This window comes from Rhineura floridana, chromosome 13, assembly GCF_030035675.1.
Source record: "Rhineura floridana isolate rRhiFlo1 chromosome 13, rRhiFlo1.hap2, whole genome shotgun sequence".
In the NCBI taxonomy this organism is placed as follows: domain Eukaryota; kingdom Metazoa; phylum Chordata; class Lepidosauria; order Squamata; family Rhineuridae; genus Rhineura; species Rhineura floridana.
Window position 1 is genome coordinate 11,083,337 of NC_084492.1, and position 27,828 is coordinate 11,111,164.

Here is a 27,828-nt window from a genome sequence, read left to right on the forward strand (position 1 = left end):
GCTATAGAGCAACAAAGTGTAGGCAAAATCTGCCATTCAGTCCAGAGTCTTTCCCTGACTGCAAGGGCAGTGATCTCCTGAATCAGAAGCATGCTGGGTTTTGCATCCAAAGGTGACTTTTTGCCAGAGTCATGAAGCCTCTTCTCTTAGTATGACCCAGTTTAGGGTGCTCTTAAGCACAGGAAATGTTCTAGTTCAGCCTGTTTGACAATAGCAAGCATAGCAGCAATTTCACGCTCTTGTGAAATGGGAAAAACCATTCTGTAACTTAACACACAGGCAAGCCCTAAATGTAGGTGTAACCTTGTAGCGAGTGGCTTGCCGATGATTGGCAAAACTGACAATACAATAATGGCATTATACAAGTCTATGGTGCGACTACACTTGGAATACAGAGTGTGGTTCTGGTTGCCTCACCTCACCAAAGCTATTGTAGAGTTGGAAAAGGTTCAGAAAAGGGCATCCAGAATGATCGAGGGGATGGAGCAACTCCCCTATGAGGAAAGACTGCAGCATTTAGTTTAGAGGAAAGGCGATGAAAAGATAACATGATGGAAGTGTATAAAATTCTGCATGGCATGGAGAATGTGGATAGAGAGAAGTTTTCCTCCCTCTCTCATAACACTAGAGCTCGTGGGCATCCAGTGAAACTGAATGTTGGAAGATTCAGGACAGACAAAAGGAAGTACTTCTTTAACTCAGTGCATAGTTAAACTATGGAATTCAGTCCACAGGAGGCAGTGGCAGCCGCCAACTTGGATGGCTTTGAAAGAGGATTAGAGAAATTCCTGGCAGATAAGGCTATCAATGGCTACCAGCCATGATGTCTATGCTCTGCCTCCATAGTCAGAGGCGGTATGCTTCTGAAAACCACGTGCTGGAAACCACAGGAGGGGAGAGTGTGCTTGCACTCGGGTCTTGCTTGCAGGCTTCCCGTGGGTGTATGGCTGGCCGCTGTGAGAACAGGATACTGGGTTAGATGGGCTCCTGACCCGGTCCAGCAGGCTCTGTCCTAACCTGACTGCACTATTGAGTGTGGCTTGCTACGATGCTCCTTTCCACATCAAGTGGGTAGGTTCTACACCTGCATGAATAAATAAAGCCTTGGCAAAGAAACCTCTGCTAGACGGAAGAGTGAGGAAAAATTGCTGCATAGAAACAGGTCACTTTGGTTTTAGCACATTATTTATTGGTGCACATTTGTGAACATATGATGGTGCCTTTTACTGAGTCATAGGTGAACCTGGGAAACTGCCTGATCATTGAGACGGACCAGCGGTCTGTCTAGATCAGTATTGTATGCAGTGACAGGCAGCAGCTCTCCACGGTTTCGGACAGGAGCCTTTCTCCTCCCTGGAGATTGAACCCAGGAGCTTTCACATGTAGACTGGGCTCTGCCACTGAGCTGCGGCCTCTCCCCACCTCTCCTAGTGTTATCTGCTGGACCTCAGGCAAGTCTGTCTCATTTGTCTTGCACATGCTGCTTCTGTGTTAGTGGTAAACATGCAATTCCTCCATTTCACTTTTTAAAAATTAAAAACGGTGAATAATACATAGGAAACGCACATGCTGACCCTGCGGGTTCAGATCCCTGTTTTTACACCCTTCGTAACACTTTAAGAGTTGTCAGATGAGAAAAGAAGGCAGTCTAGGCTGAATTCCAGAGGGGACAGGAGCCATATCAGGTTGTAACCCTAACCCCACTTTCCTGGGAGTAAGCCCTGTTGAACTCTTCCAAGTATAGACATAGTTAGGATTGCACTGTTAGTCTGCTGCAGCAAAAGACACTAGGGGCACCGTGGCACCTTCTCAAAGCCTCACCCAACCTCTCCCAACCTGTCACCCTCCAGATGTCCTAGACTGCAACTCCCATCAATATCCCCCCCCCACCAGCCCTGTTGCTGATGGGAGTTGCGGTCCAAAGCATCTGGAGGGGCAGCAGGTTGGGGAAGTCTGGCTTAATTGATGTTTGTGTGTGTGGTTGAATAGCTGTGACCAAACGAGAGCGCTACCCAGATAGCAGCCGCCTTGTTTGCTGCTCCGTCTTCCCCAGCCTCAGTGCCTCTCCCTTGTCCTCCTCAATCTGCTTTTAAACAGTAGGCCTCAACAGGCAGCCATGTCTCCAATTATTTCTGTCTGGTTTCTCTCTGTTGGGAGGGACTTGAGAGGGAGAAGCTTTAAAAACGTTGCCATTGGGAATTGGGAGGCCAGGGGACTGGCGAGATTTCCCTTGGCTCCCTTCTGGCAAAGGATCTTTCTGCTGGTGGTGGTGGTTGTGCACTGTGTGTGTGTGCGCATGTGTTTGCAAGTTGTAATGACACTTCTTGGATGCTTTTCTTGATGATCTCACTCAAGACTTCAAAACAAAATGGGTGAACAAAGGCATGTTTTTAAGTTAATGGCTGTTGTGTAGCATTTAACCAACATTAGCAGAAATACCTTTTTATTTATTTTAAGGCCATTTCTAAAACCGCTTAATACATAAAAATATCTCTTGTGAACAACAGTCTAAAGAACACAATGTTACCAAATAGACGTTTAAAGCCATCCATGCGAACAACTAAAAACAGCAATTAAAAAAAAACAGAAATGCAGTGAAACATTATACCATACAAAAGAGAGCCAGGGTTCAGTGTAATGGTCTGGGTTTACAAAGGTGTCTGAAGCAGGTAACTGATGGTACTTCCCAAATGGTCAGAATAAGAGGACTGCAAATTTTCCAGTGTGACTAGGAGAGGTGTGTGGTGGTGTTAGTTTGATTTTTTTCAGATGCTTCAAATTAACCTGTGGCTCAAACTCTTTTTTTTGTTTGAGCTTGCTTAAAGCAAGCAGGGATATTAGGAACTACTGATCTGCAGTGCTGACCTTTATTTGGCAGGAGGACAGAGCTGCACTGTGTGTAGCCACCCACCCTTTGTTCAGAGTCTTGGCTCGTCATGTAGTTGCAGTGTGTCTTGACCCTCCCTTCCCTCTTGCATATCTGATGCAAGGCGCTGATGTAATGTGGCCTGGGAATGTACCAGTAATGAGCAACTGAGAGTGGTACAACTCCTCCCACTACCTGGAGCCTGCCGCTCAGTAACCTTGCTTGTTTCTCTCTCTCTTTGCTTTTTGAAAGGACTCATGGGCGGCTTTTGAGCAATCTTATTTCTATTTAATAAGCCAAGATATGAACCGTCCTTTTGCCCAGGTGTGCAGCTTCCCTGTGATTGAGCAAACAAAACAAGATGTCATCCATTAACTGTAGTTTCCCATTTTGGCCGAGCCAGGAAACCAAAAGCTATGGAACAAGCCAGGATATTAAGCCAACTTCAAACCATGGTTTATGTCCCGGAGCCATTAATCATGGTTTCCCAGTTTGGGTGAAATAGCAAATTGTAGTTCATTGAAGAGTTCCCAGTTTGTTTCTCCTGCTGCGAAAGGAAGAGTGAGGTTGCTGCATAAGCACTGACAAGGCTTGTCCATATCTTGGCTTATTAAGCTCTGGTTGTCTGCAGTGGCCATTACAGGTATCATTCTTTCTAGATGTCCCTGGGGCAGTTCCCTAAGCAAGAGATGGTCTGCTTGCTTAGTTTTAGTCCTGCATCGCTTACCTGCTCTGATCAGTGCTCATGGGTGAGGTTTAATAATCCCTGCCATCTCCCCAGGTACATCCTCCCTCTTCTCTATGTGGATGACTGTAAACAGGCATTTTGTACAGCCAAGTGCAAGGTGTAGCATGGCATCCTCTAGATCAGGTGTGGGGAACCTTTGGCCCTCCAGATGTTTCTGAACTACAACTCACGTCATCCCTAGCCATTGGCCGTGCTTGCTGGGACCGATGGGAGTTGTAGTTTAACAGCATCAAAGGCTCCCCACAGCTACTCTAGATTTTAGTACATGTTTGTCTAAACAGCATTCTATATCCACAAATTGCATTTCCAAACTTAAAAAAAAAAAATGTAATGGGGGGCGGGGAGAAACTAAACACGCTTTTTGAAAGCACATGTGTTGGGTGCAATTTTTGTTGCCCTAACTCAAATGCAGTCATCAAAAAGCAAGTCTTGCCATATATACCATTTTAAAAAAGCTGGCCTCGGCTTCTCTCTCTCTCACACACGCACACTCACACACTCATACATGCAGGCAGACAAGTCCAACATTTTGCTTTTGCTTGTTTCAATTGAATCCCAATAAAGTTGTATTACTGTTTTGTTGTTAAACTCAATGATGGTTTTTCTATGTGTATGTCAGTCGCCTAGAGAAGTTTTGTATTTGGTGACAAATGAATAAGTAACAACTTTTGAACAACAAACCTCTGTGAAATGTGAGTTGCTCGCCAAATTAAGCCTTCTTAGCAATGATCCTCTTTACTGGGCCTAGTCAGAACCGCTCCACTGGACTGCAGAAGGAGCTGGATTTTTCAGTTCAGCATTCATTCCTCTATTTTTGTTATTATTTAAATGATAAATAAAATTACAGCTAAAGAAAAGTGCATAGATTTACATAATTTACATAAATGTTAATTACTTACAGTAAAATAAATTATATGGATGCACATTATCAAAAAAAAAAAACACAGTCCAGCATTCCAAAAATAGATTTGCCTGTCCATACTTCTCTTTCCTGTAATGTCAGCTTAGATAGTGTTACAATATCCCAAATCCTCTTGTACCTGTCAAAGATTTGGGGAGGGGGATGTTTTCTGTCTCCAAGCCTTTTCAATATTTATTTTTGCAGCAGTCAAAAGATTTAATATCATCTCTAAATCATCTTCAAAACCAATAACTCTTAAATAACCTAGAAGCAATATTTTAGAATTATTTGGTACTGCATATCCTGGATTAGGTCACAAATCGAGTTCCAGTACCTAATACTGAATCATTGAACAACTCCAAAATATATGCAAAAGATTAGTATTAGGCCCATTACATCTCCCATCACTTACCCTGAGCATCGCTATAAATCTTACTCAGCCTGGGGGTTAGGTACCACCAGGTATGTAGTTGTCCAGGATCTTAGGGGAGTCTTAGACCCCTTACTTTTTTGGGAGCAGGGTTCCAGCATGGCCCCTATGTCTCCAGCATCCTTGAGCCGATCAGCATGAAAGGGAAGTGTGTTAGCCATTGAGTTCTAACATGCTTCCTTGTTCTTTCACTCTGATTGGCTCCAATCAGCAGGAAAGGAGCTGAGTTAGCCACTGAGAAGACACTTCTCAGTAGCTAACACCCTCCCCTTTAATGCTTATTGACTCCTAAGGATGTCTGTTGTTGTGGGAGAAGGCGTTAACAAGGATCCCATTCTCAAACCAGCAGCAAAAAGGGGGGAGGGGGCCTGACTGTGACTATCATGACAGGATCCTCCACTTCTGAATTTGCCACTACAGTACTGGGTACCACTAATACATTCCTCTATTTCTGACACCTTGAGTCCTGCTTAAATCATACTCTGGACTACCATTGAACAGCTACTTGCTCTGTTTGGATTATCGGTTTTAATAAGCCTTTTACATATGCATGCATGCAACCCCTTTGATCCTCCCTTACAAGCACAAACCATCAAACTAGGAATCTGTAATTAACCAGAGTTTCCCATTTCAACTGAACTGGGGTACTATAATTACTACCTTTCGAACAAGCCAGGACATTAAACCACAGTTTGAAGTTGGTTGAATATCCTGGCTTGTTTTGTTTCTGGTAGTTCATAGATCCCTACTAGAAACAGAAAATGATGATTTCTTGGTGTGATTTGGTTGCTTCATGGTGGGGGGGAAGGATCAAAGGAGAGGGATCTGTGTAGGCAAAAACGTCTTCAGCTGAGAGACAATTGTCTGAACCTGGCTGTCGTGTTTCCTAAGATGTGACCTTCTAATTTTGTGGGTCAGTTTCCTTTGCAGTCGGGGGCTGCTTGATGCGACATATTTGCCCTTTTGAGGTCTTGGTTTTATTTTAACTTTGGTTTTTAGCCCGTCATACCTCTCAAGGGTTCAGGGTGGGAAACAGCAATTTCATATGACATTGATCAGCTCCAAAGACAGCAGGGGGAGGACCCTCTTCAGTCTGAGGGCTGCATTCCTTCATGGATAACTTTCTGGCGGCCGTGTGCCGGAGGTGTGTGGGGGGCAGAATAAAAATGCGGGCAGAGCAATGGATGCAACAGGGCTCTTGCCTTTCTACAGGAAGTGACATTCCAGCCCTGCCAATGCCGTAGGTCAGGGGTTCCCAAACGGTGGTCTGCAAGCTTCCTTCAGGTGGTCTGTGGCATGCCTGTGAAGAACACTTGCAATGTGAATTCTATGGAATTCAAATGGTCATCCAATAAAACACACTATAAGCAATAAAAGAACCTATGGAAATACAATTTAAAATCATGCAGCATCTGGCACGACACATTACAATTATACAACAGGCAGAAAAAGAGCTAAGAGGTCTGTGAGGCGTCCTTCCCTGGCTCTCCCTGTCAGGTTCCTACCTGCTCGTGGTTACTGCCTGTCTCTAGGCACCACCAGGGACTCCACCAGTCCAGACCGCTCTCTCTTATGTTTTCTCTCCCCGCTCTAGCACAGATCTCAACAGATCCCCCTGCTAGGCAACCACCAGTAACGTCCCAATACTAGTATTCCCAGAGACTCTGAATTATTTATTTTATTTGTTAAATTTCTATACCGCCCGACTAGCATAGCTCTCTGGGCGGTGTACAACAGAGAAATAATACAACAAAGAAATATAAATATACACAGTATATAAGTAGCCAAACAATAATAATAAACAACAAACTAATGAAAACATCTCAATAAATATACAATTAAGCAATCCCCACACACTTCACAACAGTGTCTAACAAAAATATGCTGTAGTCCAAATAACAGCAAAAATGAATCTCCAAAATTAAATCTTGACCCCAAAAACAACTAAAAAACAACTAACCCCAGTAGTCTATAGACATCCCGAGCAGCAGGTTCACACGCACATACACACACACACGGTCTCTGGCCCCTTCAGCAGTTGCTGTTTTTGTAGCTGGAGAGAGACAGGGCCCCACCCTTCCAGGCCAGGTGGAAATTAGCCAGAAATGCAGGGAGCAGGTCTTGCAGAAACTCACACAGGTAGATGGTCTCTGGCCCCTTCAGCAGTTGCTGTTTTTGTAGCTGGAGAGAGACAGGGCCCCACCCTTCCAGGCCAGGTGGAAATTAGCCAGAAATGCAGGGAGCAGGTCTTGCAGAAACTCACACAGGTAGATGGTCTCTGGCCCCTTCAGCAGTTGCTGTTTTTGTAGCTGGAGAATACTGGTATTGTTATTCTCTTCACTGCTGCCACCATTTGTTACAGTTCCCCTTCAGCCTTGGTCATTACCTTACCCTCCCTTCTGGTCTGTGAAACCCCAGCCAAGGATCAGGCCTTTGGTAAACCAAATTAAGTATTTATTACAGATAACAAAGCTAACAAGATTAACAAGATTTCTTCTTAAGGCACATAAGCATATGGTTTTACTCAATCCTAATCCGAACTCCACCTCCCTCCTGGTAAACAACTCTCTAAACCCCACCAAGCAATCCACTCTTTCTCTTCTCCCCCCAGATTCCACAATTCACCACCTCACATTCACCCAGATTTACCTGTCATCCTTTCATTTATACTGTCAGCCATTTTAAACATTCAGCCAATCATCAAGCATTCTATTGCCCATTCACTCCCCCTCCTCTTTCACTACTTACCATGTATACTCTAAACAACCAGCACTTACCATATATACACTAATATATAGGAACATCACAAGGTCCACCAAGACCCTTGGCAATTTTCAAGGTTTGGGAATGGCTGCCGTTCACATTACATACACCCCCCCACGCAACTCCCCATCGCCAGTTCAGGCAAGCGAGAGGCCTTACCGCAGTTCAAAGGCACACCCCAGGCAGGCAAAGGCATGTAAGGAGGAAGTGAAGCAGAGTGGGGAGAGTCCCAAGGGCCAGACAAAGATGACTGGAGGGCCGCATTCAGCCTCCAGCACTGATGTTCCCCACCCTGTCCAAGTGAATTGAGAAGAGAGACTGGATTTTCAAGCACTCATCTTAACTACTGAGAAATCCAGCAGGCTAATTATCATCTTAATAACCTGGCGATCAGTCGGCTCCGAGAGATAAGTTGCAAGTGCTGCAGCCTTATAGATGAGCGAGTTGTGTTAGCTTGCAGTCGAGTTGTTCTGTGGTTGCTTTCTGACTACATTGCCCATCTTGAAAAACTCTCCTGTTTTCTCATCTCTGTGACAGAATTGCTTTTTAATGATGTTTTTAAAGCATTTTAAAAAGAGATGTTTTTAAAGCTTTTTTTTTAAGCTTTTAAAGATGTTTTGTTTTAATATGTTTTAAAGTTCTAGTATGTTTTAGAATGTTGTTAGTGCTTTTGTTTGCCGCCCTGGGCTCCTACTGGGAGGAAGGGCAGGATATAAATCAAATTAATTAATTAATAATAATAAAATCTCTGGCTGTTTTTTTTTGTTTCTGTTTTTTTTTTCCTGATTCTTTGCCAGCAGGTTCTCAACAGGTACATGTCTACCCCTCTCATCCCCACTCTCCCCACTCCCATCATCCCCGTGATGCCGCCTCCTTACACCATTGCTGCTGGCAGCGTACGAGACTGTGTCCGGCTCAGAGGCCTGCCCTACACGGCTGGGATTGATGACATCCTGGAGTTCATGGGAGATGCTACCGTGGACATCAAGCCGCACGGAGTCCACATGGTCCTGAACCAACAGGTACGGGGGCTCACAATGATGTTGTTAGGCAGGGGGTGGGGAACTATTTTCAGCCCAAGGGGCCACAGTCCATTCTTGGAAACCTTCCAGGGTCCGCATGCCAGGGATGGGCAGGGCCCAGAGGCAAAAGTGGACAGAGCCAAAAATGTAAATTTTACCTTTGTACAGTAGGCTACTTTCTACACGCACGTGCGTGCACACACTTTTCCTGCTCGTCCCAATCTAACGAAATGCGAAGCATTATCAGAGTTTGAGGGGGCATCCCAGCCAGGCCAAACAAAAAAAACCAAGCTCCGGGAGGGTGCAAAGCAGAGCCAAATAGGGGTGTGTGGCTCGGGCAGGGGGGTTGGCCTGGGGAAAGGACCAGATCCAGAGGCTTGGAGGCCCTTCCGTCACAGGTGCCCCATTCCTGTGATAAGATTTAGATTAAAAACAGATTTTGGGCAGGAAGGGACTGGGTTTGGCTCTCAGAGAAACAAGGCAGTAGCTCCTAAGTTTTTTATCATTATTATTAAGCGAGAGGACCCTCCAGCAGAATCCTGGCTGATATCAGGACACTATCCTGTTTTGCCATTCTTGAGTGGTGGCAAGATTGACCTCCTTGATCTTGGACATGTCGGTTAACCTGTCAGGCTCTGCAGAGCTTGCATTGGGAGCCCTTGTTGCCAGATACGAATTCCTTTCTCCCTGATGCCACATGCTGTTCAGAGAAGGCAAGTGCAGGCAGTTCAAACTGGGATGCGAAGTGCCCAGAATACCCTCCCCCTGGGAATCACTGGTCCCTGGAGAGCCAATCTCATGTTGCTGCTGGCTGTAAAGCCCCAGGGTTGCTGTGTTCCTTAAGGCTGGGCAACTTCGTTGCTGAGCACAGGCTGCCCTTTAGGATTTGTTTGCTTGCTTTAGGGTAGCAGTGTGTAGTCTGCCCATTAGGTTAGTTTTTTTTAAAGCTTTCGATCCGTTAAAAGGGTGCCCCAGGTTAATTGGGGAAGCAGATTTGTTATTTTTTAAAAGAAAATCTCTACATTATTTTTAACCTTAAAATCAAAGACAGGGAACCTTCTTCAGTCCAAGGGCCGCATTCCCTTCTCAGCAGCCTTCTGGGGGCCGCATGCCAATGGGTTGCAGGGCCAGCAATAAATTTCTGTTTTACTTCTGTACAGTAGGGTAGCTTCCACACACACACACACACCTCTATTTTCCACCCAGGCAGTCGAGGGTTGTCAGAGTTCCAGGACGCATTCCAGCTGGGTGAAACACTCAAGGAGGGAGTGCAAAGCATGTCCAGTAAGGGGTGTGAGCTGGGGAGGGGGCATGGCCTTGGAAGAGTCCAGAGGGCCAGGTCAGGGGGGCCACACTTAGTCCTCGCACCTGAGATTCCCCATCTCTGATCTAAGTAATTGCAAATCCATGGATTGACAGGCCAGTAATCGACAGGCAAGTAATCTCAAATTGATGGATGACAGACCAGTACTGGCCAGTAGATGACAGGCAAGTAGCTGCAAATCTGTTGTTGACGGGCAAGGAGTTATCCCTCCTTATGAGGGAGTGCATCTTCTGGAGTTGCTCGTTTTTATTTATTTATTTAGTATACTGCTTCATATGTCAAAAGAAGCCTCGAAGCAGTTTACAGTATAATCAAAAATCGCAAGTACAAGAAAAACTAAGTTGTACATTTAAAACATTTAAAAGATCTTCTTAAGCATCAATATAAACAACTAACATAGTAATCACAAAAATGTCTAGCAGATCAAAGCACAACCATACAGCCAAGACAACCAGCTCCACCCAAACACACAAGGGTGTATGTACGGGTAGCAGCATCACTCCCACTTCTGCTGCTACCACCAAAAAGGGGGGCAAGACTACACACTCCCCACCCCTGGCGCTCCCTCCTCTCACCAGGAGCATCCACAATCATTCCTCCCCCACACTTATGCTGCTATGGCACAGCAGCCACAGGCAGTGGAGACTGGTCCATTAGGCCAAACAAGGCACTGCCCCACCAACCTCAGCCTGCCCTCAGCTAACTCCCACCTGATTTCTAACAGCCAGTCCAGGGGGTGGCCCTGGCTGTCAGCTTCCTTCTCCTCCTCATTCTCAGTGGATGGGGACAAAACTAGATTTAGCTGGCGCTGCCTGCCATTGGCTCTGGTTCTACCCGCTGTTGGGCTCCCTGCCTCCCGCCCCACCAGTCCCAAGTGCACCTGCCACCACTGCACACAGGAACATAGGAAGCTGCTTTAATATATTGTAACCAGGCAAAGCACTCAAGGGGGGCGAGGGGCGAGAGAGGGTTGTGTGACCTGGGGAAACTCTCCAGGGCCATAGAGAGCGGCCTGGCGAGCCACACTTGGCCCCCTGATGCTAGGCTTCCGACCCTGATTTTAAGGAATGCCCTATGTAACTGGATCCCTACTGGTCCTATTTAATATGGTTGAATGCATCAGAAAATTGGCTTACTCCCTTGTCAGTGACGAGCTGATTTTGTTTTATTTCTTTAACCCAATTTGTATGTCGCTTCCTCAAACAAAAGACCTCTAAGTGGTTTTGAGAAGACAATCTAGCTTCTTCATTAAAAACACCGATAAAAGCAAACACTAAAAACAAGTTACATAAAAACGTTTAAAATATAAAGCTAGTAATTGTAAAGCCATTACTCATGCTAAAACTGTATGCTCAAATTACTGATGAACTGCTGACCACGAGGTTGGGGAAAATGCCTGTGTGTTTCACATCCAGCTGTTCCTTTGTTTCTTCTCTCTCATTGCCTGGTTTCTGCCTTTTTTCCCCCAGGGCCGTCCGTCTGGTGATGCTTTTATCCAGATGAAATCTTCCGACCGGGCTTTCCTGGTGGCCCAGAAGTGTCACAAGAAGATGATGAAAGACCGTTACGTGGAAGTGTTCCAGTGTTCAGGAGAGGAGATGAATTTTGTTTTAATGGGTGGCACTTTAAACCGTAGTGGCTTGTCTCCGCCACCATGTAAGTTACCATGTAAGTCTCCACGTTCTTCTGCTCTCTCTGTGCTGCTAACGGCTGGCGCGCTGGTAGGTGCTAATGGCGCTGCGGTGGGGTCTTGCCCTCTCTGCCTTGGGTTGAGTTATGATCTGTTAATCATCCCTCTGTGGGTAGGCTGGGATTGGAAGCTGGGCCCAAAATTTTGATGTGATTCGCAAGCATTTTTATCAGGACTGTCAACCGCTTTGATACTTTTAATTGATTGATCGCCTGCCTTTTAACTGTTCATTTGATTTGTTTATGAAAAATGAATTATGTATATTGGCAAACTCTCAGTGTGGGTGGCTTTTCTGAGGAAGTCAAGGGCACCTTAATTTATTTTTTTAGAAACAGAAGCCATTGCTTGTTGTTTGAAAAATTATTTAAAAAATATCCTTTCCTTCTAAGTGTATTCTGTGCACTCTCATAGTAGTTCTGTCTGTGGTCAGTGCCTGGATAGGAGACCATATGTAGTAGTAGTAGCAGAAAGTTCATTGCATAGCCATTAAGCCGCCGCAATACATAACAAACACAATACATAACAACAACACAGCATTAGTTAAAATCTCCTAAAAGAACAGGTTCTCCCTATAAGTCTGAGGTTACCTACATGCGATATCATTCGGGATTAATATTTGCCCCAGCAGCTCCAGACCAACCTTGCACATATAAAATCATGCAAATAAGCAGACTCCCCCATAAGGGTAGTGTACGGTATTATTGGCCCTGAGGCTCTGGGACATCCAAATGTTTGGCCCGAAGTTTTTGCGCTGCCAGGGCAAAATGGGCTACCCTGTATGTGACCATATAATCGTTGTCGGCTAATAGAAAAGTGATAAGCTGGATGTCCTGGCAAACTCCCATCCGCGAAGTCAGATCACCTAAGAATTTGGACCTGGGATGTGTGTACAGTGGGCAGTCCAGCAGGTAGTGGGGCAGATCTTCCACAACCCCAGAACCGCAGATGCATAGTCGTTGCTCCCACGGTATCTGATGGTACCGGCCGAAAAGGGCCGCACTTGGCATCGTCTGGAGCCTAAGCGCAGCAAAGGCATGCCTTAGATGTACCAATATGGGGTAAGTTAGATATCTGGCCCTCAGGTGGTCCTGTTTAAATGTAAGCGTACCATCTTGAGAATTTAGAATTGATGATCGCTAATCTGTCCATCCACTCACTGTGCCGGTCGATGGTTTCCCATAACTTGGTTCTGCTAAGAGAATTAAGAGCCTGGACCGGGATGTGATATCGATGGGCTACCTTCTCAATTTAGTTGAGCCAGAAGCTTTCGGAAGAGGCAGCTACATGGCAAGCATTCAGTATAATCTTGGCTGGTGCCTTAATTGTAGCTCCCCAAAATGTGAACAGGGCTTTATGGACTCGTGCACTTACTGGTGGTAAACCGGACTCTGCGCGGAGGAACGCCACGGGGGTACCAGTAGGTAATCGCAATAATTTTTTAAGGAAATTATTTTGAATGGACTCAAGGCTGGCGGAAAAGGAGTCCTCCCAGCCCCATACTGCTGCCCCATACATGATCTGCGCCAGGACCTTGCTCTGAAAGATTTTCAGTGCCGGAGCCACAAGATTACCTCCAGCAGTCCTGTAGAATCTGAGGATAGCCCCCATAGATCTCAGTGCTGTTGATTTCATGAGAGCAAGTTGGTTTTTCCATTAGAGGGTATCTTGAAACTGAATGCCCAGATATTTAAAAGTACGACATTGTTCAGTTGGATGCCTCCTAATGGTCCATTTAAAGTTATGATGTCTTTTCCCAAAGACCATTACCTTTGTTTTTCGATAGTTAAACTGGAGACGTTCCTTATTACAGTATTCATGCAGACTCGCCAAAAGTCTCTTTAAACCAATACGAGTGATGGAGAGTAAAATCATGTCATCTGCTTATAAGAGTAGTGAGACTTTCCTATTCCCTAACGATGGGGGGGAAAAGGCTGGGCCTAATAGTTCGGAGACTATGTCATTAAGGTAAAGATTGAATAGCGTTGGGGCTAAGAGACAGCCCTGTTTTACCCCTTTGTTAACCGCTATGGATTCAGTTAAAGAGCCGGAGGGTCCCACCCTAATTTTGGCACTGGTGTTGGAGTACAGTTCCTTAATTAAGAACAAAAGGCGCTTGTCAATATTTGAGTTGGCGAGTTTAGACCACATCATAGCTCTATCAATCGAGGCAAAGGCGGCCACCAGGTCCACAAAAGCCACATAAAGATGCTTTGTGGGCCCAAGCATGCATCGCCTCACTAAGTAATAGAGAGTGAAGCAATGGTCAATGGTGCTTTGCCCTTTACGGAAGCCAGCTTGTTCCGGGCAGATAACCTGGTTAGCTGCTTCCCAATCCTCTAGTTTAATCAGCAAATGCTTGCTGTATAATTTGGCACCAATATCGATAGGAGACCATATGTAGGCCCCCATAAGAACATAAAAAGAGGCCTGCCAGATCATGCCAAAGGTGCATCTGGACCAGCATCCTGTTCCCAGAGCAGCCATCCAGATGCCCGACTGGGAAGCCTGCAGGTAGAAACTCGGTGCAACAGCACTCTCCTCACTTGTGATTCCTAGCAACTGGTAATAAGAGGCACACAGCCTCCAACGATGGAGGGGAAACCTAGCCATTGTGGCTAGTAGCCATTGATAGCTTTATCCCCTATGAATTTGTCTGAACCTCTTTTAATCCTCATAAATTGTACCTTGAATTTTGTTTTATTTTACTGGTAAGATTTCTTCCCTGCCCTTCACTGTAAGGTTCCAGGTGGGTTACAACAACACAATTGAACTAGTACAAGTCAGAGGCGGCAGCATGCTTCTGAATTGCAATTGCTGGAAACCACAGTTGCGGAGAGCGCTGTTGCTCTTGGCTCCTGCTTGTAGGCTTCCCACAAGCATCTGATTGGCCACTGTGAGAACAGGATGATGGACTAAATGGGCCACTGGCCTGATCTAGCAGGGTTTTCTTAAGCTCTTTAGTTGATTGATTGTACAGGGCTTGCAGTCCTGTTTTAGAAATATTTTGAAGGGCATTGATAGGTATAGATGCCCCTATATTGTTATTATGTACTTTGCTGCTGTTGGCGTGCTGTGTTACCTCCACCACCCCGCCAAATAAGCCTCTGCAATAAACTCCACTTTCAGCAGAACTTGCTTAGTAATTACTTTTACTATTATTATTTAAAATGGGAAGCAATTCTGTTCTGTAGCTGCCGGTGAGATTTCTTGTTCTCCCACCTCTTTGCAGTGGGGAGGTGCTGGTCTTCAGGGACAGCTTGTTGTTGAAGAGAGAGTATCTGTTGGGACAAGAGTTCTGATGGACCAAAGCAGAGTGATGAAACCTGTTGGATTTTCACAGTCTTAAAACACTTTGTAAACAGTTTTGCTGGATGCGTTGTGCACTGAACAATGAAATCTTCAGCACGGCTTTTGGATTTCGTTTTTGTTTTTCTGGGAGGACAGCAAAAGGGTTGACTTGAGAGCCAGAACTTGAATGTGGATTGATACCTTCCACATTTTGCTAATCAGTTCACGGCTTAAAATGTGGCTGAGAAGAGGAACCTGAAAGAATAGAAGACTGGCTGTTGCAAGGCCTTAAGTCAGCTATCATTGTTCTGGTGCCACAGTAGCTGTTGAGCCGGTGTTACCAATCCTATAGAGTTACAAATCACTCTATAGAGACAGAAAAACAACATCCACCACCAGAGAATAAAGCCCCAAGACAGCATGTCTGGCTTTCAGTAAAATAGAATATGCAATGAATGTCCCTATATAACATGTGCAACCAACAATAAGACCCACAGATGTATGAATATACTTGTAATATACATTAGTGGACAAACGCATAAAAAAGAGAGCAAACACATCAATGAACTACTTTCAGTAAAGGAGTTCAGCAACACACTGGCTGGCTTGTAACACACAATGAAAGAAATGGCTCATTCATGTTTAAACTTAAATCTGGGATGGAAAACTAGACCTGGCCAGTGGGCTAGATCCTGACCTGTCTCAAGCCCCATGGGCCCTTTTGACAGATGGGCGGGGACATTGACCACCTGACATCAGAGGAAGCATTTTCCTTTACCTGGGTGGTTTGAAAGCAAACCATGTGGGCAAAGGTACAGGGGTTTACAGCCACTGCCAATCAGCTAAGCAAAGATACCTGCAAGCCCCACTTTTGGGAGTGAGGCACGTCTTTACTTCCCTACATCTGATGCCACAGGGCAGGTGGACATGGCATAATTAAAATGATAATATCACTACAATGCTAACAGTTCAACAAGTACCAGTCCATTTAAATTTTAACGAAGAAAAACTAAGTCTGCATAAAGCTTGCCAATAGACCAATTAACATCACAGAGTCACTTATTTATTACTTTTATAATAAATCCTCCAAGGAGCTCAAGCCGATATATTTTATTTATTTATTTGGTTTATATCCTGACCTTTCTCCCAGTAGGAGCCCAGGGCGGCAAACAAAATCACTAAAAACACTTTAATACATCATAAAAACAGACTTTAAAATATATTAAAACAAAACATCTTTAAAAACTTTTTTTTAAAAAAAGCGTTAAAAACATTTGAAAAAAAAAGTTTAAAAACATTAAAAAGCAGTTCCAACACAGATGCAGACTGGGATAAGGTCTCTACTTAAAAGGCTTGTTGAAAGAGGAGGGTCTTCAGTAGGTGCCAAAAAAATAACGGAGATGGAGACTGACTAATATTTAAGGGGAGGGAATTCCCAAGGGTATCATGGTACTCCCCCCTCCCTATTTTATCCTCTCAAAAACAACTCGGTAGGGTTGGGCTGAGAAAATAACTGGTCCAAGGTCACCCAGTGAGTTTCATGCTGGGTTTGAACCGAGGTCTCCCAGGTACTAGTCTGACACTCTACCTGTGACAGTAGCAACTAGCAAGTGGTGGCAATAACTAGAAGCAATGTCAAGTTGTAGCACCCCTCCCCGCTTTTATACCTAGACTCTGAAGGTTGGGAAGCCCTCTCCTTGTTCATCCATTGGCAGCTCCTGGGAGGAGAGACGCGCCCTCCCAATGGACGCTTTCTTGCTCATGTTTTTGGGGTTTTGCTTTGTGCTTTTCATCCTTAGGTCTTTCTCCGCCAACCTACGCCTTCCAGACAGCCGCCGCCGTGATCCCAACGGAAGCGGCAATCTATCAGTCCCAAGCCCTCTTGCCTCAAAGCAGGACCCAGCAGGCTTCAGCAGCTGCTGCAGCTGCCGCCGTTGCCGCCGCCACTCCAACTGTTACTTACTACCCAGCTCAGGCTGCTCAGCTTTACATGAACTACACCGCTTATTACCCCAGGTACTCTCCAGTTTGGGCTTGGGGTAGAGTTTTGCGCCAAAGTTGGCTCCTTGGCCCAAACCTTGGCAAGCCTCTGGGTCGCTTCACTGCCTCCCCACCCCCGTTGCTGGCACCATTGCAAGAGACAAGCTCTCCCGCTCTGTGGCTCTCTGGGCCAGGGCCAATTTGCAGAGCAAAGGTGCTGAAGGTAGCTCTCTGGCACCCCCCGGTGAGAGGAGACAGAGCCCTCGACCCACACAGCCCCGTCCCTTGTTTGGAGTCCAGGCGGCTGGGAAGGGCCATAGCTCATTGGCAGAGCATCTGCTTTGCACGCAGAGGGTCCTGGCGTCTTCAGGTATGGCTGGGAGGACCCTCTTGCCTGAAACCGTGGAGAGCCGCTGCTGGTCAGTGTCGGCCATACAGAGCTGGATGGACTAACGGTCCGACTCGGTATAAAGCAGCTTCCTATGTGTTCCCATGTATGTTTGCATTTATTTATTTATTTATTTAAAAAAAATGTATACTGCTATATTGTTAAAAACATCAAAGCGGTTTACAGCACGTTAAAAAAAAAAAGCAACCATAGAATAAAAACACTAAAAAGCAAAGGACAACTGTATTGTGTCTAGAGTGGGGGTTGGGGGACTGTACCAGCCCAACGGCCGGATGCATACTTGGCTAACTTTCTGAGGGCCAAAGGGGTGGAGCCAGAGGAGGCAGGGCTGCTTGAGTCTCTATGCTTGCTTCTCGTTGGGATCGGTTTAGACCTTCCCTCCCACCAATCAGATGGGACGCCTGCATGTGCGAAACAGCCCTTGGACCCTGCTTTGCCCCCCTCTTCTTCCAGCCCGCCGGTGTCCCCTACCACAGTGGGGTACATCACAGCACCCCAAGCAGCAGTCGCGGCCGCTGCCTCAGCCACACACACTCCGATGCTGCCCCAGCCTGGTGCTTTAGTCCGGATGCAGGGATTGCCCTATAATGCAGGAATGAAGGAAATCCTCAGTTTCTTCCAAGGATATCAGGTTAGTATTCAGTTTCTACCTTCACCCCACCCTCTTCATCATCAGATCTCCCTCAATGGTGAGCTGCCACTGGAACATTTTATATAATGTGTCATTTGTGACGGGGAAAGTCTCTGTTAATTGAGTGGATCCTGCAGCAAAACGTAGAGAGCACTCCTGTTCAGGTTTGGTGAGCGTTGACAGGAATGGAGGCAAAACAGGGCTACTGTGAAGGAGGTATCAGCATGCTCAGGGGCATCCAAACTTTTGCAGAATTAAAGCTAGAAAGTTTGCAGAATTACAGCTAAAAGGTGGGGGAGATAAGGGCATGACAACAAAGAAACCACCATCCATCACATAGCCCAGCAAGGACTGAGCGTCTTGGGAGCCACAGAATGTTCAGTATCTTTTGGAAAGCGGGGTGGGGATAGAATGCCTTGTTATGGAGAGAATGGCCTGTTGGGATCTGGAGCACTCCTGCTAGCTGAAAGGATATACTGCAACATTCTGCTGCAGGTCCGACTGGTTTATCATTGCCAATGGTTGTTTCATTTGTCAGTGATGTTTGTAAATGAAACATTGCTCGAACAACTTGAGGCAGCTTATGTAGGATTGACCTCTTCTTTATATTTCCTTACATTTGCATATGAGAGACAACTGTTCTAAAGGGAGGGGGAAGCAGGCTTCCTCTGTTTTTCGACGATGCAAACAAGCCTTGCAGGTGGATGTCATCTAAAGGGAGAAGAAAGGCTGCCTTTTAAGATGACACTTGCCAGTGACACAAACTATTTGCATTAAAAGTTATCTAACTAGTTGGGGACAGCTTTTAAAACAAAAACTAGGGATGGGAAACCATCTTCAGCTTGAGGGCAACAGTCCAATTTTCAGCTTGAGCGCAACAGTGTTTTTGATTGATTGCAGCTGTAAAATAATAATGGGCAATAATTGATTATTTCACATATGGGTATTATTTTCTGTTTAGTTTCCTCCAAGCAACAATTGTCATACATAGGAATACTTGTGCCCTTTTTTAGTTCCTTTCCCTCCTCCTCCTTCTCCTCCAAAGAAGGCATTCCTGCACCTCTGGCGTTTTCACAAATCTTAATCTGTTCCCAGATCTCCTCAATCGGCCCTGCCATATTCAACAGTCTTTTCAAAAATGAATTACTCATTCACTCATTCCAGGATCTGTTCCTGAACTTCCCCCTGTACTGGTGTGTCTAACTGAACGATCACCTCCCTGTTTGTCACACAAAGACTTTAGTGCTGTAGAGGCGGAGGTTTGGCTCGGCTGCCATTAGCTAAGTCTGGATCGGTGGGAGATTGAGCGTATGAGGCTGGGATGCAGGGGGAGGTCTGAAGTCTTCCACAGGAGCTAAATGGCTCTTGATTATACTGTTCTGTGTTTCTCAAGGGTGGCTCTTTATGCCCATGGCAGTGTCGGAGTTCTGACTGCGCAGCACAAGACAGGTTGTAGCATAGTAAACACAGCTGAAATATACATTCTGGCTTCCCACTGCAGTAGTGTTGAACCATGATTCTGTGACACTGATGGAAGGGTTATAAGATGTCTTTGTTCCAAAATAGTATGGTGTCTGTTTTATTTATTCATTCATCACGCACACGCACACACACTATGCTTCTGAATACCAGCTGCTGGAAACTGCTGGAGGGGAGAGTGCTCTTGCACTCATGTCCTCCCAAGGGTGTTCACAGGAGGGTGCTCCACCCCCCCCCCCAGAATTCTAAATGTAATAGTAAGTGGAATGGGTTGCTAGCGACCTGCAGTAACGATTCATAGACCTTGCCCTCCCACCCCCCAGAAATATTTCTGCGGATGCTCTTGTGTCCTCCTTGTGGAATTCCCATTAAGGCATCTGGTTGGCCACTGTGAGAATAGGATGTCAGACATGATGAGCCTCTGGGCTGATCCAGCGACAGGGCTCTCTTTGGTTCTGATTGGAATTGGTTTCTGCTGATATTGTCCTCTCTACAGAGCAGGCAGTCTCTGGCTTTGATCCCTGGCTTCTCGGGTGCAAGGCGGCTGACTTTCAGAGCTCAGGAAGTCCTCTGTTCTGAAGCCTTGGAATGCTGCTTCTGGTCAGAGGAGGCAATCCTGGTTCACTAGGTAGACCAATGGTCTGATTCAACATAAACCAGCCTTTCCCAACCTTTGGGCCTCTAGATCTTGCTGGGTTACAGTTCCCATAATTCCCGACCATTGGCCATGCTGGCTGGGGCTACTGGGAATTGTAGTCCTGCAACATCTGTGGAGCCAAAGGTTAGGAAAAACTGGCGCAGAGGGTTTAATCAGAGGGCTTGAGAATAGCTTTTAGTCACCAGTAGTGCTGGGAAGAGCCACTGAGGGTGGGGAAAGGTTACATTTCCATAACTTTGTCATGTACCCACTGCTGAGCCTTTAAGGAGCAGCATTTGGAATTACAGAGCCTTTTTCCAGCACCAACACTGCCTTCCTTTTTAAGAAAGTTAGATCTGTTGTGTGTTCATCTTCTTGGGTTTAAGGCTTTGGGGGCCTGTTGTAAGGCACAAAGACAAGCTACAAAGACTTTCAGTGAATAAATAAATGCAGCAAGTCATAAAAGCGGGTCATTAGGCACAGGTCTTACAGTCAAAGGATGTTTGGTGTCGCTAGCACAGATCAAGCTGCCTTGGATGGAGCCAGGGGTGGGAGTGCGCATGTGATGATAGCTGCCAAAGGCACGATGCACATGCAAGCTCATGTTCGTGTGGCCGTCTCTGATGAGCAGGATGAAAGTTCATGGTGGACTGTATGGGCTGTATCTTAAGATTTTTGTCTTTTAAAAATAGTGTTCAAGCTCTTTTAAAAATAGGCCAGCCCTACCATTAGGCACAAAGAGGTATCTGCCTCAGGTGGTAGATGCTGAGGCTGGTGGCGGCAACAGCTCCCCCCCCCCCGCTGTATCCCACCTTTGCATCTCCTTGACTTGGCCAATTTTTGCTTGTGGATGGCACTTGCCCCGCCCCCGAGCCATTCCTCCTAAGCTCCCTGGCTTTTCCCATCCCCCCCCCCGAGCCAGCATTCTGCCAGCCCTGCTGTTTGCATGTTGCTGGCCTGGCCTGGCCTGCCTTTGGCTGTCTCCTGGTGCCATTGATCAATGTCTCCAGCTGAGAGAGCAGGCAGAGGCAGCCAGCCAAGGTCATGCACTTCAGCAGGCCCCATGCATGCACACGGGCCGCTCGGCTCACGTGGCATGTCCTGGTGGCGCCTGCTGCATTTGCAGACAGCAAGCAGGTCCTGGCTGGAGCTGGGAGTGAGTGGCAGCGAGGTGGTGTTGCAGGGTGTGGCTGGGGAGGGGATGTGGTGCAGGGAGAGTCCCAACGGCCAGGCAGAGAGGCTTGAAGAGCTGCAGTCAGCCTCCAGGCCTGAGGTCCTCCACCTCTAATCTAGTCTAGCAGAGTTCTGCAGAACTCAAAAGCTTGCACAAGATTATGGTGGTGTTCTAATGTGGAATTACAAATGCTTTGCTTATTTTAAAAGGTGGAGGGGAGACAGAATTACTGTTGGTGGCTTTTCATGGCTTTGAACAGAAGAAGGGCTGTCCTTGGAGGAATCGCCCCAACTCGAGGAGGAAGCAGGGACAAGTGGGCTTGCCCATCATTGGAATCCTCTACCAAGTTGGATGGAGACCATCTACTGTCGGGAGCCTTCTTTACTCATCTAGGCTTCCTGGGCATCTTAGAACCCCGATGTTCCAGAGTTCCAAGTCAAAAGTGGCTGTCCAGGTGGGGCAGAGCCACTACGCCAACCTCCTGGCCAGTGGGATGCTGTTGCTTACTGGGAGGGAGAGGAGGAGTGGCAAAGCGGCAGGTAGGTCAGTGCAGTACAGATATGACCTCCCTTGCCCCTGGTAAGTGACCCACCAGGCAGGAAGTTGGCGTAGCGGCTGCACCCCACCCTGACAAGCCACTTCTGTTCTGTATGGTAGAGCTTCCCCCACCTGCCCCCACCCACCCTGCAGATGTCTTCCACAATCTGGAGGGAGACCAGGGTGTGGTGTGTGTGGCTGAGGGCGCAAACATGCTCATCCTAGCTTCCTCCTCCGTGTAATCTCATGAAGAGGGCCGGCCAACCGCTTCTACGTGTAAGGGTGCATAATAATTTTTCCAACCAGTACTGAGCTTTTGTCGGGCCCAGCCTTGCCAAGAGGCTTTATTGTATCCGTCCCTTTTGGCTTTTCGAATAGATGTGATGGCCACATGTCTTCTGCAAGCGGTAAGATGGGGTGGAGAGGGAGATGTAGGAAGGGTGTGTGTGCAGTGGAATAAACTAATGGCGAAATGCCAAAGGCATATGCGCTCTCCCTCTCTCTATCCCCCCAAGCCCCCGCCCCTCCTCCCCATGTAATGGGGCAGCAGACTTCACTGGGATCAAAGGGCTTCCTTTCAAATATATGCTTGAACAAAGACGTTTTCTCTTCTCTGGATTTCTTTAGAAACCTGACACCTTGCTTGGCTCCCAACAGGGGCTCATTCTTCATCTCTTTCAGAATCATCTCCGAGTTGCTGATTTTGTCAGAGCTTTTCTTTGCTGTGTGTGGGGTGGGCGGCAGGATGAGAAGAAGCAGGGACCCTCTTCTGTGTGCCCCTTTCTCCCCAGGTGTGGCACTCGGAGCCTTGGAAAGCTAAACTTTTAAAAATTAATCAGATTATTGCCCTGATGGTTCTAGAGCGGTTTTTGACTGTGGCCTCTAAGTATCTCCAGCCTTCGCATGGGCACTGATACCAGTACGTTTGTTGGGGCATTTCTTTATAGATTCGTAAGCAGTCATGTATTTCTTTAGAGCTTCCTAGCCTATATCGGCCGACTGAATCTCTTCCTGCTACAAAGAGGCCATCAAAAAAGAGAGAGAAAAAGTCCCCAGTAATTCAAACCCCAGATTTCAAACTTGGAATGAGTATGTTCTAATTGACCAAACACATGAAAATTGGATTGTCTGCATATTTTTTTGTATTTTATTTTTTAAATATTTCATTTTCATTTTATTGTTTTATTTTTCATGTTTTAGTTTTATTTTTGTATTTTATTTCATATTTTATTTTTATTTTTCATGTTTATTTATTTATTTCATTAAGCTTATAGACCGCCCCATAGCCGAAGCTCTCTGGGCGGTTCACAAGACAAGAAATAGCAAAGTACAAGACATGTATCAATATAAAACATATAAAAAGTAAAAAATTATTAAAAATTAAAACAATGTCAGCGTATACTAAACATAATTAATTAAAAAGCCTGGGTGAAAAGAAAAGTTTTAACCTGGCGCCAAAAAGATATTAACGATGGCGCCAGGCATATTTCCTCTGGGAGATTGTTCCACAGTTCAGGGGCCACCACAGAAAAGGCCCTTTTCTGCGTTGCCATCCTCCGAGCTTCCCTATGAGTAGGAACTCAGAGGAGGGTCTTTGATAATGAACGTAGTGTACGGGCAGGTTCATAACGAGGGAGGCGTTCCATCAGGTATTGTGGTCCTATGCCATGTAAGGCTTTATAGGTCAAAACCAGCACTTTGAACCGGGCCCGGAAACAAATAGGCAGCCAGTGCAGGCGGGCCAGAGTCGGTGTTATATGGTCGGACCGTCTGGTCCCCGTTAACAATCTGGCCGCTGCATTCTGCACAAGCTGCAGTTTCCGAACCGTCTTCAGAGGCAGCCCCACGTAGAGCGCATTGCAGTAATCTAATTTCGAGGTTACCAGCGCATGGACTACTGAAGCGAGGTTCTCTCTGTCCAGATAGGGGCGCAGCTGGGCCACCAGCCGAAGCTGGTAGAAAGCACCCCGTGCCACAGAGGCTATCTGAGCCTCAAGTGACAGGGATGGATCTAAAAGAACTCCCAAGCTACTAACTTGTTCCTTCAGGGGGAGTGCAACCCCATCCAGAACAGGTCGAACATCCCCCATCCCGTCAGGAGAACCACCCACCAGCAGCATCTCAGTCTTATCTGGATTAAGCCTCAGTTTGTTAGCTCTCATCCAGTCCATTGTCACAGCTAGACATCGGTTCAGCACGCCGACAGGCTCACCTGAAGAAGATGAAAAGGAGAAATAGAGCGGCGTGTCATCAGCATACTGATGGCAACGCACTCCAAAACTCCTGATGACCGCACCCAACGGCTTCATATAGATATTAAAAAGCATGGGGGACAGAACTGACCCCTGTGGGACTCCATATTGGAGGTCCCAGGGTGCCGAGCAATGCTCCCCAAGCACTACCCTCTGGAGACGACCCACCAAGTAGGAGCGGAACCACTGCCACGCAGTACCGCCCACTCCCAGATCAGTGAGTCGTCCCAGAAGGATACCATGGTCGATGGTATCAAAAGCCGCTGAGAGGTCAAGGAGAATCAGCAGGGTCGCACTCCCCCTGTCTGCCTCCCGACAAAGGTCATCATACAGGGCGACCAAGGCTGTCTCCGTGCTGAACCCAGGTCTAAAACCCGACTGAAATGGGCACAGATAATCGGTGTCATCCAAGAGTGTCTGGAGCTGGTTGGCAACTACTCGTTCTAGGACCTTGCCCAGGAATGGAACATTAGCTACCGGCCTATAGTTGTTAAAGTTTTCCGGGTCCAGGGACGTTTTCTTCAGGAGTGGTCTCACCATCGCCTCTTTCAGGAGGCCAGGGACCACTTCCTCCCGCAGTGAAGCGTTAATCATGTTTTATTTTTAATGTCCGCCCACCCTCAGCCAGCTCCACCTGCCTGCCGTATTACTGACAAGCAGTCTAGTGGGCGGCTGTGCCAATCAGCTTCCTCCTCTTTAGTCTCAGTGTTGCAGTCAACAGGGAGGATGGAGGGGACAAAACTAGAATTGACTGGCTTTGCCTGTCATTGGCTCTGGCTCCACTGATGGTTGGGCTCCCTGCCTTCCGCCCCACCAGTCGCAACGGTCATGCTAGAATTTGCATTGCTTTTCAGGAGAAACTATAAGCCCCTTTAAGGAAAGGATGACTAGGAAGATCACCTTCAAAAGAAGTATGGTCCCTTTTCCAGATTACTTATTAGCTGCGAAGAATATGGGCTAATTAGCACATGCATGCATGTAGATAGATGACTGCAGCCGAAAGTATGAACTGTCTTCATTAAAAACCTGTCTGTGGTGACAGCTAAAGCTAAAATCCAATCCTATTAATACCTGGGAGTTTTGGGTGGCTAATATTCTCTGGCTGAGCAGAGTATTTGCAGTTTGGCTCAAGCTTTTGACATTCACATACATTTTTGCAGTTGCATCCTGTATTTGACTGTTTCTGTCTCCCCCCCCCCACACACACACATTCATTCAGCCAACAGGGAAGCCTCTCTTTGAATAGATGAAAAATCAAATCAATTAAATTACAAATAGGGTTTTAGTCCAAAAATCTGAATGTCAAATTGGTAGGTTGTCTGAGAGGAGGAATGGAGAATTGAATTTTGCCATCAGCGTCCACATTTTCAAATCTGAAAACTCATTACATTTCAGAATGTTGCAGACTTTTCTTTCAGCTGTGAATGTCGAGTGAAAAGAGAGCTGTCTCTGTGGTTATATCCAACTCAATTCTACTCAGAGTAGACCCAATAAAATGTATAAACCTCAGTTCATTAGGAACATAGGAAGCTGCCTTAGACCATCGGTCCATCCAGCTCAATACTATCTACACTGACTAGCAGCAGCTCTCCAGGGTTTCGGGCAGGGGTCTCTCCCAGCCTTACCTGGAGATGCTGGGATTTGAACCTGGGACCTTCTACATGCAAGGCAGATGCTCTACCACTGAGCTATGCCCCTTCCCTAAATGTCCTTTAATTTCAGTGGGTCTGCTGTGAGTATAACTAATGTTGGATACAACCCAGGTGTTTGATTTAGGATGGCAGAGCTGCTGCAGCTACTTACAAATACTCCTGATCTTATTTTATCTTCTTTTGCAGCCAGAGAGGCAGAGGGAAAGCCATGTCACTGGGCTAGTTTGCTGCCGCTGCTTCCTCCTCTGGCTTCACTGCTATTCCTGCAGTTTGGGCTGGAGGAAGAACAAGAAAAAGCAGCCAAGCTTTCATGCTTAGCTGGACCTATCTGTTTAAACCCCCCCCCAGTCTTGGACCATGGACAGCTCCTTGAAAATTCAGACTAAAACCTGGAGTGGATTCCATTGCCCCACTGACATGGAGCCACCAGCCACCGATTGAGACTAACACCCCTTAGAATTACCTGTAAACATGACAGATAACAGTAGTAGTGGTCTATCTCCTCTCACCATCCAGCATAAAGCTAGAGTAGACAGACACAGTAAGTCCACAAATGCAGCTATACTGTCAGTCATTTTGATGCCACATTGATAGCTTGAAAGGTTTAAGAGAACCAGCTTGCTTCCACCTTGTAGCAGCCTGGGTAACTTTTCTGATTTGCCACAGGTGTGTAGACAAGTGATTTGTTCACAAGCCGAAACCAATTACTTCCAAGGATTCTCTCTGAAATGTGATGTCCAGTGTTTGCCAGTTTATTCCCGGGATATATTTTGAAATACACCTTTGTCATCCAGTTAAATTAGATGTTGCCATTTGCTTTCATCACATTTACAATATTTGACAGTTGATGCCTGGCAGTGTTTGATAGATGACATGGAATAGCATTTTAACACTGGCCATTGTCTACTTAATGAGGGTTCCTATTTGATGCTTGCTCGATCAAAACATACGGTGTGAGTTCAGGGCTTGGACTGATCCTGATCAGGTTGCCCAATTAGTCAGGAACTAGCCCTGCCCTGTACATCCATGGACCCTTCTTTTAACATTTTTAAACCAAGCTTAATTTGGTCTTGTGTCCTATAACCTGAGAACACATGTTATAGCTTTCCCCAGGTGCTCTAGGTTTGTAATGCAGTATGCCATGCTATTGTTCAACCCCCAAGTGATGCAGATCAGATCTCTTATGGTTGCAGCTTTTGCAAAGAGGCGTGTGTGTGACTTAAAAAAAAGAATCTGGATTATGATCTAAAGGTAATGAAGCACTGGTCAGACAGCAAGTTCTGATGCTGGGCTGTCGAGTGTGCCCCCTGTCTGCTTGCAAAGATTTAGGCCTGTCACGCAAGTGCCTCTAGAGCGCGGGGACAGAATGCTTTTAGCAAAGCAAAGGGTTGTAATGTGTGTTTTGTTTTGCATGGATAAGGTCCAGAGTTCAATTTTTGGTATCTCCATTCAAAACGTTGTCTGATGCCAATGCTGGGACAGATGCTTGCTTTGAGACCTTGGAGAATGGCTGCCAACATAGTTCAGTGGGTAGAGGACTTGCTGTGCATGTAGAAGGTCCCAGGTTCAGTCCCCCGCACCTCCAGTTAAAAAGGGTCAGTTTGCAGGTGAGAGGGGCAAAGTCCTTTTTTGCGTGAGACCCTGGGGCTGGAGAAGGGTGGGCAATACTGAGTGAGGTGGACCAATGCCTGCCTTGTGTCTTCCACTGACAATTGTAGCTGTAACCCCCCCTCCCATTTTTTAAAAATGAAATGTGCAAGTGTGTGGCTTGCTGGTACACGACAACTTGCCCCTCCTCTTCCTGACCTTGTGTATCACGCTTGTACTATAGTACGCGCCCGACGACTACAATGGCCTTATTCAGCTCAACGACCAAGCAAGGAGTGTGTTACAAGCACCGAAAGACTGGGTGTGTTTGTAAGTGCTTGTAACCTCCAGCGAAGGTAAGCTCAGACTGGCAGAAACGGAGTCTTTGGTGGTGATCGGAAAGAGGGCCGGGTGTTGAGGGGAATGATTTTATTTTCCTTGCATCCTCCCTTCCTAGC

General features: G+C 46.4%; 1 protein-coding gene across 12 annotated transcripts in view; it reads left to right on the forward strand.

Annotated features, from left to right (window-relative positions):
- Window positions 1-27,828, forward strand: part of ESRP2 (epithelial splicing regulatory protein 2) — a 93,251-nt gene that overhangs the window by 58,963 nt on the left and 6,460 nt on the right. For 3 of the 12 annotated variants that reach the window (XM_061594632.1, XM_061594630.1, XM_061594643.1), the window contains 4 exons: window positions 8,506-8,730; window positions 11,524-11,722; window positions 16,832-17,048; window positions 17,875-18,052. In XM_061594632.1, the coding sequence (XP_061450616.1) occupies window positions 8,506-8,730; window positions 11,524-11,722; window positions 16,832-17,048; window positions 17,875-18,052 (819 nt within the window). Of the gene's footprint in view, window positions 1-8,505; window positions 8,731-11,523; window positions 11,723-16,831; window positions 17,049-17,874; window positions 18,053-27,614; window positions 27,727-27,828 lie in introns of all 12 variants that reach the window. The other 9 variants (XM_061594642.1, XM_061594641.1, XM_061594640.1 and 6 more) reach the window with 6 other exon arrangements.